At 43.9% G+C, this 13787-nt stretch overlaps 1 protein-coding gene across 2 annotated transcripts in view; it reads left to right on the top strand.

Annotated features, from left to right (window-relative positions):
* Positions 1-13787, top strand: part of LOC135540257 (forkhead box protein J3-like) — a 144564-nt gene that overhangs the window by 110280 nt on the left and 20497 nt on the right. For both annotated transcript variants that reach the window (XM_064966799.1, XM_064966800.1), the window contains exon 4: positions 11684-11767. In XM_064966799.1, the coding sequence (XP_064822871.1) occupies positions 11684-11767 (84 nt within the window). The remainder of the gene's footprint in view (positions 1-11683; positions 11768-13787) is intronic.

Genomic DNA, 13787 nt, shown 5'->3' on the forward strand with positions numbered 1-13787 from the left:
AATCTTTATTGTGGCTAGCTTCACAACACATAACCCAGTCCGGTCGAGCCTCACTCGCCAGATGAAGCCAGCTTAGATGCTTATAACGTTAGCTTTGGGCAACAGGGTTAAGTAGCTGGCTTGCTATTTATTTTCATGAACTGAAGTTCAATTTCAATAGCGAACAACAAGTGGCAACCTTGCTAATACTTACTCACAAGGATTCCTAAATAGTTGCTAAGAATAATGAAAATGACTGCAGTTTCTACTGGTCATTGTTTTCAGTCTGGTTGTATTGGCGCTAGCTAGGTGCCAAGCTAAAGCTAGCTACCCCAGAGTTGCGGGTGAACAAATAATGCTTTATTACCAACGCAGTATTGTAACACATAATTCGTGGCCGGTGTTTCCTTGTTTGCAGACTTTTTAGTACAGCTTTGACAGTGCTACTGTGTCTTTTGACACAAAGACCCAAATAGCGTTCCATAGTATGTATGTTGTGAAGCTAATACCAGTGAGGCTATTACTGTGTAACTCCGGTAGGGCAACATCTGGAAAATAGTGCACTTGGAAGTGTGTACCGGTGCACGACCAGTCGGCGAATGCCAACATCACCCATGACAGAGAACTGTTGATTGTCAAGGGAAATTAATTCCATTATCTTGGCTTTAATGGATTTCACCTTTGAGTTGTCTCTCTGAAATGTTCTTACTCTTTCAAATGACTGCTCGACTTGTTGACTGCTCGATCCACACAGCAGACATTGTGGGCTCGGTTAGGAATGCTGTGTAGCACAATGGTATGCACAGAAGATTTGACATCATTTTTTTAACATTGGCATTAAACGAGAAATCTTGTTCACCGATATATTGTGCATCCCTAGTAAAAAGCCATTGACCTTGTGGGAATAGGACAAAATAAGGCCATAGTCCAGCCATTTCTATTAACTCCCTAAAAATGCCCCTCAGCACTTTGGAGGAGAGGAAAGTTATTACTAGTATCCCCTGCTGTGTTTAGTTTCTCACATGGTTGGACCATGTGGGCCTATATTTAGTGTATCCTGGTTATGTGAATTGGTCTAAACATATGTAATCCCAGTTTTGTCTGGAGCACAGACAAGCTACCCCTCTCTCTCCCCCACACACTCTCTCCACACACTCCACTCTTGCTCTCTCTCTTGCTCAATTCAATTTGCTTTATTGGCATGACGTAACAATGTACATATTGCCAAAGCTTGTTTGGGATATTTACAATATGAAAAAAATGATTCTAAATTGTCAACGGAACAACAATAACCAAGTGTCAAAATAACCATACATTGAACAATAACAATAAGCATACAGTAGAGGACATGTGCAGGTTGATTGGTCTGTCAGACACTGTCTCTCAACATACGACAGGTAGCAATGTAGTGCGCTTCCAACCCACAGCTCTCTGCGTCCTCCCCCAACAGGACAGGTAGCCTCCTCTCATCAGAGAGGTCTTTGAAACCTTTAATAAGAGCGCGAGAGAGCACGCGCTTTCCGCACGCTCTCTCCTCTAGCTCTCTCCTCTAGCTCTCTCCTCTCGCTCTCTCCTCTAGCTCTCTCGCCTCTCTCCGCTCTCTCGCCTCTCTCCGCTCTCTCGCCGCTCTCTCGCCTCTCTCCGCTCTCGCCTCTCTCCGCTCTCGCCTTTCTCCGCTCTCGCCTCTCTCCCCTCTCGCTCTCTCGTTCTCTCTCCCCGCTCTCTCTCCGCGCTCTCTCTCCGCTCTCTCTCTCCGCTTTCTCCGCGCTCTCTCCGTGCTCTCTCGCCGCTCTCTCTCCCCTCTCTCTCGCTTGCCCTCGCCTTCTCTCGCTTTCGCCCTCCCCTCTCTCGCCTTCTCTCGTTCTCTCTCCCCTCTCTCGCCTTCTCTCGCTCTCTCTCCCCTCTCTCGCCTTCTCTCGCTCTCTCGTTCTCTCTCCCCTCTCTCGCCTTCTCTCGTTCTCTCTCACCTTCTCTCGCTCTCTCACCCCCTTCTCGCCTTCTTCTCTCTCGTTCTCTCTCTCGCCTTCTCTCGTTCTCTCTCGCCTTCTCTCGCTCTCTCGTTCTCTCTCCCCTCTCTCGCCTTCTCTCGCTCTCTCGTTCTCTCTCCCCTCTCTCGCCTTCTCTCGCCTTCTCTCTCCCTCTCTCGTCCTCTCTCCCCTCTCTCGCCTTCTCTCTCCCCTCTCTCGTCTTCTCTCTCCCCTCTCTCGCCTTTCTCTCTCCCCTCTCTCGCCTTCTCTCTCCCCTCTCTCGCCTTCTCTCTCCCCTCTCTCGCCTTCTCTCTCCCCTCTCTCGCCTTCTCTCTCCCCTCTCGCCTTCTCTCGTTCTCTCTCCCCTCTCTCGCCTTCTCTCGTTCTCTCTCCCTTCTCTCGTTCTCTCTCCCCTCTCTTCTCGTTCTCTCTCCTCTCGTTCTCTCGTTCTCTCGTTCTCTCTCCCCTTCTCGCTCCCCTCTCTCGCCTTCTCTCGTTCTCTCGCTCTCTCGTTCTCTCTCGCCTTCTCTCGCTCTCTCGCTCTCTCGCCTCCTCTCTCTCGCCTCCTCTCTCTCGCCTCCTCTCTCTCGGCTCCGCTCTCTCGCCTCTCTCTCTCGGCTCCGCTCTCTCGCCTCTCTCTTTCGACTCCGCTCTCTCGGCTCCGCTCTCTCCACGCTCTCTCGGCTCAATCCCTCTCTCCCTCTTCCTCTCTCTCTCTCTCTCTCTCTCTCCTCTCTCTCTGCTCTCCACACTCACACAGGCTTGAAGTGCTACACCGAGCTATGAACTGTAGAGGATGGGGACTGAATGCTTAATTTCATGTTTTGCTGTAATCCTCTGATGTTGACTCTCCTGGGAGCTGCTCCACTAAATACAAACCATCTATTGCTGTATGGATCCCATTCCAAATGCAGGGCCAACATGCTCGCTTCCTTAATGTTTTATTTGGAATTTCTCTCCCCCTGAAGATAACTTCAAAGAAGCGCTAGCCTCTCTTGATATGTTACATCAATATTGTAATGTGGCAGGAATATGAGTACTGCTGGTTGTATGAGATAGGCGAGAGCCATGTCTTTCTCTAAGATGGAGAGAGAGAGAGAGAGAGATGATGGCAGGCATGGCATACTCCTTTACCATGGAGGTAAGGGGATACAGTGTAGTGCCGATACGACTCCCACTGCAGATAGACCTACATATTAATTTACATGATGTTAACTGGTTTGTTTCAACTCAGTGACTAGGGTCTGGTTTCAATGATGGACGCATTTGGCATAGAGGAACTACATCACTACTTGTAAATAAGAACTGACTTACCGAGGTGAAGGTTAAATGATTAGACTAAAGGTGAGAACAACAATTCACATGACACTAGTGAATCCAAACATTACACTGTAGAGGTCGACCGACAGATTTTTTTTAAACACCGATACCGATTATTGAAGGACCAAAAAAAAAAGCAGATACCGATTAATCGGCCGATTTTTATATTTATTTATATATATTTATATATAATGACAATTACAACAATACTGAATGAACAATGAAAACGTATTTTAACTTAATATAATACATCAATAAAATCAATTTAGTCTCAAATAAATAATGAAACTTGTTCAATTTTGTTTAAATAATGCAAAAACAAGTGCAATATGCGCCATGTAAAAAAGCTAACGTTTAAGTTCCTTGCTCAGAACATGAGAACATATGAAAGCTGGGGGTTCCTTTTAACATGAGTCTTCGGGACTCCCGGGTGGCGCAGTGGTCGAAGGCACTACATTGCAGTGCTGGCTGTGCCACCAGAGATTCTTTGTGATTCATCGTGCATTAGTGACTCCTGTGGCGCAGTGGTCTAAGGCACTACATTGCAGTGCTGGCTGTGCCACCAGAGATTCTTTGTGATTCATCGTGCACTAGTGACTCCTGTGGCGCAGTGGTCTAAGGCACTACATTGCAGTGCTGGCTGTGCCACCAGAGATTCTTTGTGATTCATCGTGCATTAGTGACTCCTGTGGCGCAGTGGTCTAAGGCACTACATTGCAGTGCTGGCTGTGCCACCAGAGATTCTTTGTGATTCATTGTGCACTAGTGACTCCTGTGGCGCAGTGGTCTAAGGCACTACATTGCAGTGCTGGCTGTGCCACCAGAGATTCTTTGTGATTCATTGTGCACTAGTGACTCCTGTGGCACAGTGCACGCTGACCAGGTTGCCAGGTGTACGGTGTTTCCTCCGACACATTGGTGCGGCTGGCTTCCGGGTTGGATGTCCGTTGTGTCAAGAAGCAGTGCGGCTAGATTGGGTTGTGTTTCGGGGGACGCATGGCTCTCGACCTTCGCCTCTCCCGAGTCCTTACGGGAGTTGCAGCGATGAGACTAGACTGTGATACCACGAAATTGGGGAGAAAAAAAGGGGTTAAAAAAAATGATATTCAATATTCTAATCTCGGGAGTTGATGGGCTTGAAGTCATTGACAGAGCTGTGCCTCAAGCATTGCAAAGAGCTGCTGGCAAACGCAGTAAAGTGTTGTTTCAATGAATGCCTACCACCGCTCAGTCAGACTGCTCTATCAAATCATAGACTTAATTATAATATAATAACACACAGAAATACGAGCCTTAGTTTCTGGATTTTACCATATTAATGAACTATCATTTTGAAAACAAAACGTTTATTCTTTAAGTGAAATACAGAACCGTTCCGTATTTTATCTAACGGGTGGCATCCTGTTACATTGCACAACCTTCACTGTTATATCATAATTATGTAAAATTCTGGCAAATTAGGCGGCCCAAACTGTTGCATATACCCTGACTCTGCGTGCAATGAACGCAAGAGAAGTGACACAATTTCACCTAGTTAATATTGTCTGGTAACCTGGATTTCTTTTAGCTAAATATGCAGGTTTAAAAATATATACTTCTGTGTATTGATTTTAAGGCATTAATGTTCATGGTTAGGTATAGTCGTGCAACGATTGTGCTTTTTTCGCAAATGCACTTTTGTTAAATCATCCCCCGTTTGGCGAAGTTGGCTGTCTTTGTTAGTAAGAAAGTCTTCACACAGTTTGCAATGAATGAGCTTGGCGGCCCAAACTGCTGCATATACCCTGACTCTGTTGCAAGAGAAGTGACACCATTTTTCCTAGTTAAAGGAAATTCATGTTAGCCGGCAATATTAACTAATATGCAGGTTTAAAAATATATACTTGTGTATTGATTTTAAGGCATTGATGTTTATGGTTACGTACACATTGGTGTGCAACGACGGGTGCTTGTTAAATCACCTGTTTGGCGAAGTAGGCTATGATTCAATGATAAATTAACAGGCACCGCATCGATTATATGCAACGCAGGGCAAGCTAGATGAACTAGTAATATCATCAACTATGTGTAGTTAACTAGTGAAGATTGATAGATTGTTTTTTATAAGATACGTTTAATGCAAGCTAGCACCTTACCTTGGCTCCTTGCTGCACTCGCATAACATGTGGCTAGCCTGCCACGCAGTCTCCTCATGGAGAGTGCAATGTAATCGGCAATGATCGCTGTCCAAAAATACCGATTACCGATTGTTATGAAAACTTGAAATTGGCCCTAATTAATCGATCGACCTCTATTACACTGTTGATTTTGTCATTTTCCATTTACTGTACTTTTCACCACATTTGTTGATAACGAAAATGGATACATTCAGTAACAAGAATATTCTTGGGGAATTTGGGGTAGGTACAACATAAGACATAAAAATGACAAGGGTTTGAGTAAAAGGACATACTGGTGTTTCCAAGTTGTCACACACCTCACCAAGTGTGCTGAGTTCCTAAATAATTTCAATGCACTTTCATGACTCAGTTTTCAACTAGAAGGTGCTTTTTTAAAGCTCTCCTAGCAGTGCCATGGAGGAACTACACTAGCACATTTTTCTTGTTTCACAGCCCTGTATCCCCGCCTTTACACATAACTTGTTGTTTACCCAATCCATAAACAGTCCATTATAAATCGCAATCTGGGTCATGTGGGCATAATTTTACTGCTTGTTCTATTGCCAACATGACTAGTTAAATTCTAAAATACGATCTTATTGTTTAGGCTTTCAGTAGGCAATTCAGAGAGACATGAGTAATTTTGGTGCGCATAAAATGAAGTCATGAGTGCGTTCAGATGTAAGGTGGCAAATTTTCTTAACAATACAACAAACAGGCTAATTCTGTTCAGGACAACCCAGGATATGACCTCATGTCATCTTTTAACTACATCAAACACAGTGATCATAAACGTTGACACTGTATTTTGTGAAGTGCACATTTGGACTCACTGGTGTGTGGCTTGCTTGTATTACATCAAAGCAGTATTTATTATGATCCTCAACGTCTCATTTTTCAAAATACATTGAGTCATTTCCCTCACTGAGACAAGAAAGCGTTATCAAAAGTTGCCCAATTAGTGGTAGGGGGGTCAAATTCATAACTGTAACAATTTCAGTACCAAACTGGGATTTTGTCAAATGAAAATGGTCAAAAAAATAAATAAATGGCTTCTGAGAAAAGCAATTTATCAACAAGAATTTAGCTTAAGACTGTCTGGGAGTGGGGAAGGGAGAACTGAAAATTGTCTGTTATAGGCAGAGAGGATTGGAACTCTTTATTGGTCTATTAACTAATTTACTGCATGTTAATGTCACCATAGAAAACCAAAACGCCATCTCACCAAAACAGGCAGTCTTTTCAAATAGCTTACACAGGGCATCATTACTTTTCAGTCTCAAAGTATTATTCCAACCTCAAGGTATAGATAGTGTGTGTGTGTGTGTATATATACAGTGCCTTGCGAAAGTATTCGGCCCCCTTGAACTTTGCGACCTTTTGCCACATTTCAGGCTTCAAACATAAAGATATAAAACTGTATTTTTTTGTGAATAATCAACAACAAGTGGGACACAATCATGAAGTGGAACGACATTTATTGGATATTTCAAACTTTTTTAACAAATCAAAAACTGAAAAATTGGGCGTGCAAAATTATTCAGCCCCCTTAAGTTAATAGTTTGTAGCGCCACCTTTTGCTGCGATTACAGCTGTAAGTTGCTTGGGGTATGTCTCTATCAGTTTTGCACATCGAGAGACTGAAATGTTTTCCCATTCCTCCTTGCAAAACAGCTTGAGCTCAGTGAGGTTGGATGGAGAGCATTTGTGAACAGCAGTTTTCAGTTCTTTCCACAGATTCTCGATTGGATTCAGGTCTGGACTTTGACTTGGCCATTCTAACACCTGGATATGTTTATTTTTGAACCATTCCATTGTAGATTTTGCTTTATGTTTTGGATCATTGTCTTGTTGGAAGACAAATCTCCGTCCCAGTCTCAGGTCTTTTGCAGACTCCATCAGGTTTTCTTCCAGAATGGTCCTGTATTTGGCTCCATCCATCTTCCCATCAATTTTAACCATCTTCCCTGTCTCTGCTGAAGAAAAGCAGGCCCAAATCATGATGCTGCCACCACCATGTTTGACAGTGGGTATGGTGTGTTCAGGGTGATGAGCTGTGTTGCTTTTACGCCAAACATAACGTTTTGCATTGTTGCCAAAAAGTTCAATTTTGGTTTCATCTGACCAGAGCACCTTCTTCCAGAGCCACTCTTCCATAAAGGCCAGATTTGTGCAATATACGACTGATTGTTGTCCTATGGACAGAGTCTCCCACCTCAGCTGTAGATCTCTGCAGTTCATCCAGAGTGATCATGGGCCTCTTGGCTGCATCTCTGATCAGTCTTCTCCTTGTATGAGCTGAAAGTTTAGAGGGACGGCCAGGTCTTGGTAGATTTGCAGTGGTCTGATACTCCTTCCATTTCAATATTATCGCTTGCACAGTGCTCCTTGGGATGTTTAAAGCTTGGGAAATCTTTTTGTATCCAAATCCGGCTTTAAATTTCTTCACAACAGTATATTGGACCTGCCTGGTGTGTTCCTTGTTCTTCATGATGCTCTCTGCGCATTTAACGGACCTCTGAGACTATCACAGTGCAGGTGCATTTATACGGAGACTTGATTACACACAGGTGGATTGTATTTATCATCATTAGTCATTTAGGTCAACATTGGATCATTCAGAGATCCTCACTGAACTTCTGGAGAGAGTTTGCTGCACTGAAAGTAAAGGGGCTGAATAATTTTGCACGCCCAATTTTTCAGTTTTTGATTTGTTAAAAAGTTTTGAAATATCCAATAAATGTCGTTCCACTTCATGATTGTGTCCCACTTGTTGTTGATTCTTCACAAAAAAATACAGTTTTATATCTTTATGTTTGAAGCCTGGCAAAAGGTCGCAAAGTTCAAGGGGGCCGAATACTTTCGCAAGGCACTGTATATACACAAAATGATCACAAGAACGGTGAGCAAAAATCCCAGAACCACACGGGGGGACCTAGTGAATGACCTGCAGAGAGCTGGGACCAAAGTAACAAAGCCTACCATCAGTAACACACTACGCCGCCAGGGACTCAAATCCTGCAGTGCCAGACGTGTCCCCCTGCTTAGGCCAGTACATGTCCAGGCCCGTCTGAAGTTTGCTAGAGAGCATTTGGATGATCCAGAAGAAGATTGCGAGAATGACAACTCGTCGTGTTTAGAGGACAAAGAATGCTGAGTTGCATCCAAAGAACACCATACCTACTGTGAAACATGGGGTGGAAACATCATGCTTTGGGGCTGTTTTTCTGCAAAGGGACCAGGACGACTGATCTGTGTAAAGGAAAGAATGAATGGGGCCATGTATCGTGAGATTTTGAGTGAAAACCTCCTTCCGTCAGCAAGGGCATATAAGATGAAACGTGGCTGGGTCTTTCAGCATGACAATGATCCCAAACACACCGCCCGGTGTAAGAAGCATTTCAAGGTCCTGGAGTGGCCTAGCCAGTCTCCAGATCTCAACCCCATAGAAAATCTTTGGAGGGAGTTGAAAGTCCGTGTTGCCCAGCAACAGACCCAAAACATCACTGCTCTAGAGGAGATCTGCATGGAGGAATGGGCCAAAATACCAGCAACAGTGTGTGAAAACCTTGTGAAGACTTACAGAAAACGTTTGACCTCTGTCATTGCCAACAAAGGGTATATAACAAAGTATTGAGAAACTTTTGTTATTGACCAAATACTTATTTTCCACCATAATTTGCAAATAAATTCATTAAAAATCCTACAATGTGATTTTCTGGATTTCTTTTTTTTCACATTTTGTCTGTCATAGTTGAAGTGTACCTATGATGAAAATTACAGGCCTCATCTTTTTTAAGTGGGAGAACTTGCACAATTGGTGGCTGACTAAATACTTTTTTGCCCCACTGTGTGTGTGTGTGTGTGTGTATATATATATGTATATACAAGGCGAGGACCGCTAGCCGTGGCTAACAAAGACTAGTAGCTAGTTAGCTGGCTAGCTCCTGGTGGAAGTTCGTTATAAGGAATAAAAATAGCAGATCTGCACCATATTTGTTGAGGCGGTTTGCAGGAAGTAGATTTATTTCATAGATAGAAAGCGAGATTAAGATGTATACGATAAAGAACGGCTATTTTCATGGGGTAAGACACGTCCTACTGCGCTGCCATCTCGGAAAGAAAAAAATAATTATGGCAGCCCCCCGCACCTTTTTGATTCAGAGGAGTTGGGTTAAATGCGGAAGGCACATTTCAGTTGAGTGCATTCAGTTGTACAACTGACTAGGTATCTCCCTTTCCTTACCTTTTCACAACACAACTGATTGGCACAAACGCATTAAGGAAAGAAATTCCACAAATTAGCTTTTAATAAGGCACACTTGTTAATTGAAATGCATTCCAGGGGACTACCTCATGAAGTTGGTTGAGAGAATGCTAAGAATGTGCATAGCTGTCATCAAGGCAAAGGGTGGCTACTTTGAAGAATCATCTCAAATATAACATATGTTATGATTTTTATTTACACCTTTTTTGGTTACTGCATGATTCCATGTGTTATTTAATAGTTTTGATGTCTTCTATTATTCTACAATTTAGAAAATAGTAAAAAGAAAGAAAAAACGTTGAATGAGTAGATGTCCAAACTTTTGAATGGTACTACTTATGACTGGTACCAAGGAAAATCACATTTTTGACTGCACTGGCCTTTAACTGGTAGGGAATGCAAAGTGTACTGCATTTTCCTTGTCCTGTATCTAATCTAGACTCAGATGGGGAAACCAGAGAACGTGATGTTGACATGCGTACTGTAGGGAGGGAAAGTCAGCTTCCTTTTTGATTGAAGGTATAACAGTTAAACAGTGCTTCTGGTGAAATCATCACACGGTCATCATGGCCTTTGTTTAGAGACCGAATAGTTGGAGCTTAGTTTCATAGCAGTTGTAGCTTACAATATGGACACACACACTTGACTTGCCAGGCTTCGCTATGATGCAGTGTATTTGTGAATAATTTAAGAACTCTTGAAATTGTTTTTTTCCAACCCCCCCCATCGAGTCATGGGGACGTGTGGAGAAATGCAGAAACTCCCTTCCCAAGGGTTTGTGCTTAGATTTTCTGCTTAATTAAAAGAAACGGCACCCAGCCCGGCTCTCTACCGGGACAGTGATTTTGAGTCTACCAGGAGCTCTAATTGAATCAGTTAACCCCTAAAACAGTTGCTATGATCACAACACAGAGTTCAGGCAGCTCACCTTCAGATGTCCTCAGACGTTTCTCTGTCTGTTACTCTCAGCCTTTCACACTGAAGATGACAACACCAAATATACCAACAATAGAATTGGGCTACAGAGCTGAGAGTATAATGGGATTTACTTCAGACATATATTATTATGGGATGTCTATCTCTGGTTGGTTGCACTGTGAATTATTCTCCCTCTGAGGGAAATGCTAATCGACCCCAAGCTTTGAAAATATAAAACATATTTGCTCAACATTGTATTGTTGTTGCAGTGTTTCAAAATAAAAGCCAGGAATAAAACCCAGGATGGTACTTTAGATGGCAGTAGTACTGTGACTGGAGTATGGTGCACCTTATTGTATGGATTACATTAGACACAGGTTGTTGAAACCTCTCCTCTTCTGTTGTCCAAACTGACAATTTAAAAAAATATATTGAAATGATTTCTCTCTGCTTAGGAAGCATTTTAAAAGTCCTGATCTCACTTTCCCTTGGCAATTGAGATCTTATCAGGATTAATATGAAATATTTCAAATCATGTGTTGCATGTGGCTTCAGGGAGGAACACCATTGAAAAACAAATGAAATGGGGCTGAATACAGAGGTAAATAATGCAGCTGCAGCCCCAGAGCCAGCAGGTCTATTCTCTCCTTGATTAGCCGGGCTCAGACCTGGGCAGAATGCCAACACGTTGCTCCAGCTCCCAGACCAGTTACAGTTGGCTACCTACACTACCTGAGACTGAGGAAGCACTGCTTCGGGAGTAGCTTAGCATTTCACCAGCCACTGTCTAACCATGGAGCATCACAGACAAGGAGAAGCCTCGCCACACAACACAGCTCCCTCCAATATAAAACAAAGCCACACACACACTTATCACACACCACTGTTTACTCTTGGATTGTGTTTTAATAGCATTTGTTAAAGCCCTATTGTGTCAGTCCCAAAGAAAAGCCTCCGATTCCTTTACCCTTTGTCTGGAGATATGAATCCCTCATGTCCAACGCGAACGTTCCTGTGGGTATCAGGCCAGGCAGGGCATTGTGTGTTCTTTACTGTGGTCCCTCTCTCCACAGGGCTCCTACTGGGCCATCGACACCAACCCAAAGGAGGACGCCCTGCCCACACGGCCAAAGAAGAGGCCGCGGTCCGGAGAGCGGGTGAGTCCTCCAGACACGCCACATCCTCCCCTGAAGCTTTGTGTTTTACACATGTAGATACCCTCTCTTAAACAATGCCATCACCAGTAATGATGAGTGCGCTCATGGAGAATAGGGTAACCATATCATACAAAGTCTTCACATACAGATATTCTTTATGTTCAATCTCTCGCCGATAGACCTCTGTCTCTGCCTCTCTCTCCTGTATACTGTCTCACTCACACGCACGCAGTAGGAGTTTCTCCTCCCTTTATGTAACTGTCTCTGGATGAGTCTGTCTTGTAGCAGGCTCTTCATTAGTAAGCTGTGCCCCAGGCTGCTGTTACTTACATAAATTGCATTCTGCAGTCTTTTTTATTTTTTTACAAACATCAATTAATGTGCACTGGCTGTTCTTTCTGAGCGGGAGCTTTTGTCTTTAATTATGTATGAGTCATGTCCAGCGTAACGCACAGCCTCACTGGTTTAGTAAACTGCCCAGATTGACCTGGCTCTGAGGCATCCATCCATATCTTCCTGGCTGCTGCAGGCGGCAGTCTGGCCCGCTACAAGACATACAGACAAAAAGACCCACTCACTCAGTTAAATCAAATCAAATCAAATTTTATTTGTCACATACACATGGTTAGCAGATGTTAATGCGAGTGTAGCGAAATGCTTGTGCTTCTAGTTCCGACAATGCAGTAATAACCAACAAGTAATCTAACTAACAATTCCTAATCTACTGTCTTATACACAGTGTAAGGGTATAAAGAATATGTACATAAGGATATATGAATGAGTGATGGTACAGAGCAGCATAGGCAAGATACAGTAGATGGTATCGAGTACAGTATATACATGTGAGATGAGTATGTAAACAAAGTGGCATAGTTAAAGTGGCTAGTGATACATGTATTACATAAAGATGCAGTAGATGATATAGAGTACAGTATATAGGTATGCATATGAGATAAATAATGTAGGGTAAGTAACATTATATAAGGTAGCATTGTTTAAAGTGGCTAGTGATATATTTACATCATTTCCCATCAATTCCCATTATTAAAGTGGCTGGAGTTGAGTCAGTGTCAGTGTGTAGGCAGCAGCCACTCAATGTTAGTGGTGGCTGTTTAACAGTCTGATGGCCTTGAGATAGAAGCTGTTTTTCAGTCTCTCGGTCCCAGCTTTGATGCACCTGTACTGACCTCGCCTTCTGGATGATAGCGGGGTGAACAGGCAATGGCTCGGGTGGTAGATGTCCTTGATGATCTTTATGGCCTTCCTGTAACATCGGGTGGTGTAGGTGTCCTGGAGGGCAGGTAGTTTGCCCCGATGATGCGTTGTGCAGACCTCACTACCCTCTGGAGAGCCTTACGGTTGAGGGCGGAGCAGTTGCCGTACCAGGCGGTGATACAGCCCGCCAGGATGCTCTCGATTGTGCATCTGTAGAAGTTTGTGAGTGCTTTTGGTGACAAGCCGAATTTCTTCAGCCTCCTGAGGTTGAAGAGGCGCTGCTGCGCCTTCTTCACGATGCTGTCTGTGTGAGTGGACCAATTCAGTTTGTCTGTGATGTGTATGCCGAGGAACTTAAAACTTGCTACTCTCTCCACTACTGTTCCATCGATGTGGATAGGGGGTGTTCCCTCTGCTGTTTCCTGAAGTCCACAATCATCTCCTTAGTTTTGTTGACGTTGAGTGTGAGGTTATTTTCCTGACACCACACTCCGAGGGCCCTCACCTCCTCCCTGTAGGCCGTCTCGTCGTTGTTGGTAATCAAGCCTACCACTGTTGTGTCGTCCGCAAACTTGATGATTGAGTTGGAGGCGTGCGTGGCCACGCAGTCGTGGGTGAACAGGGAGTACAGGAGAGGACTCAGAACGCACCCTTGTGGGGCCCCAGTGTTGAGGATCAGCGGGGAGGAGATGTTGTTACCTACCCTCACCACCTGGGGGCGGCCCGTCAGGAAGTCCAGTACCCAGTTGCACAGGGCGGGGTCGAGACCCAGGGTCTCGAGCTTGATGACGAGCTTGGAGGGTAC

The sequence above is a fragment of the Oncorhynchus masou genome, chromosome 5 (assembly GCF_036934945.1).
Source record: "Oncorhynchus masou masou isolate Uvic2021 chromosome 5, UVic_Omas_1.1, whole genome shotgun sequence".
NCBI lineage: Eukaryota > Metazoa > Chordata > Actinopteri > Salmoniformes > Salmonidae > Oncorhynchus > Oncorhynchus masou.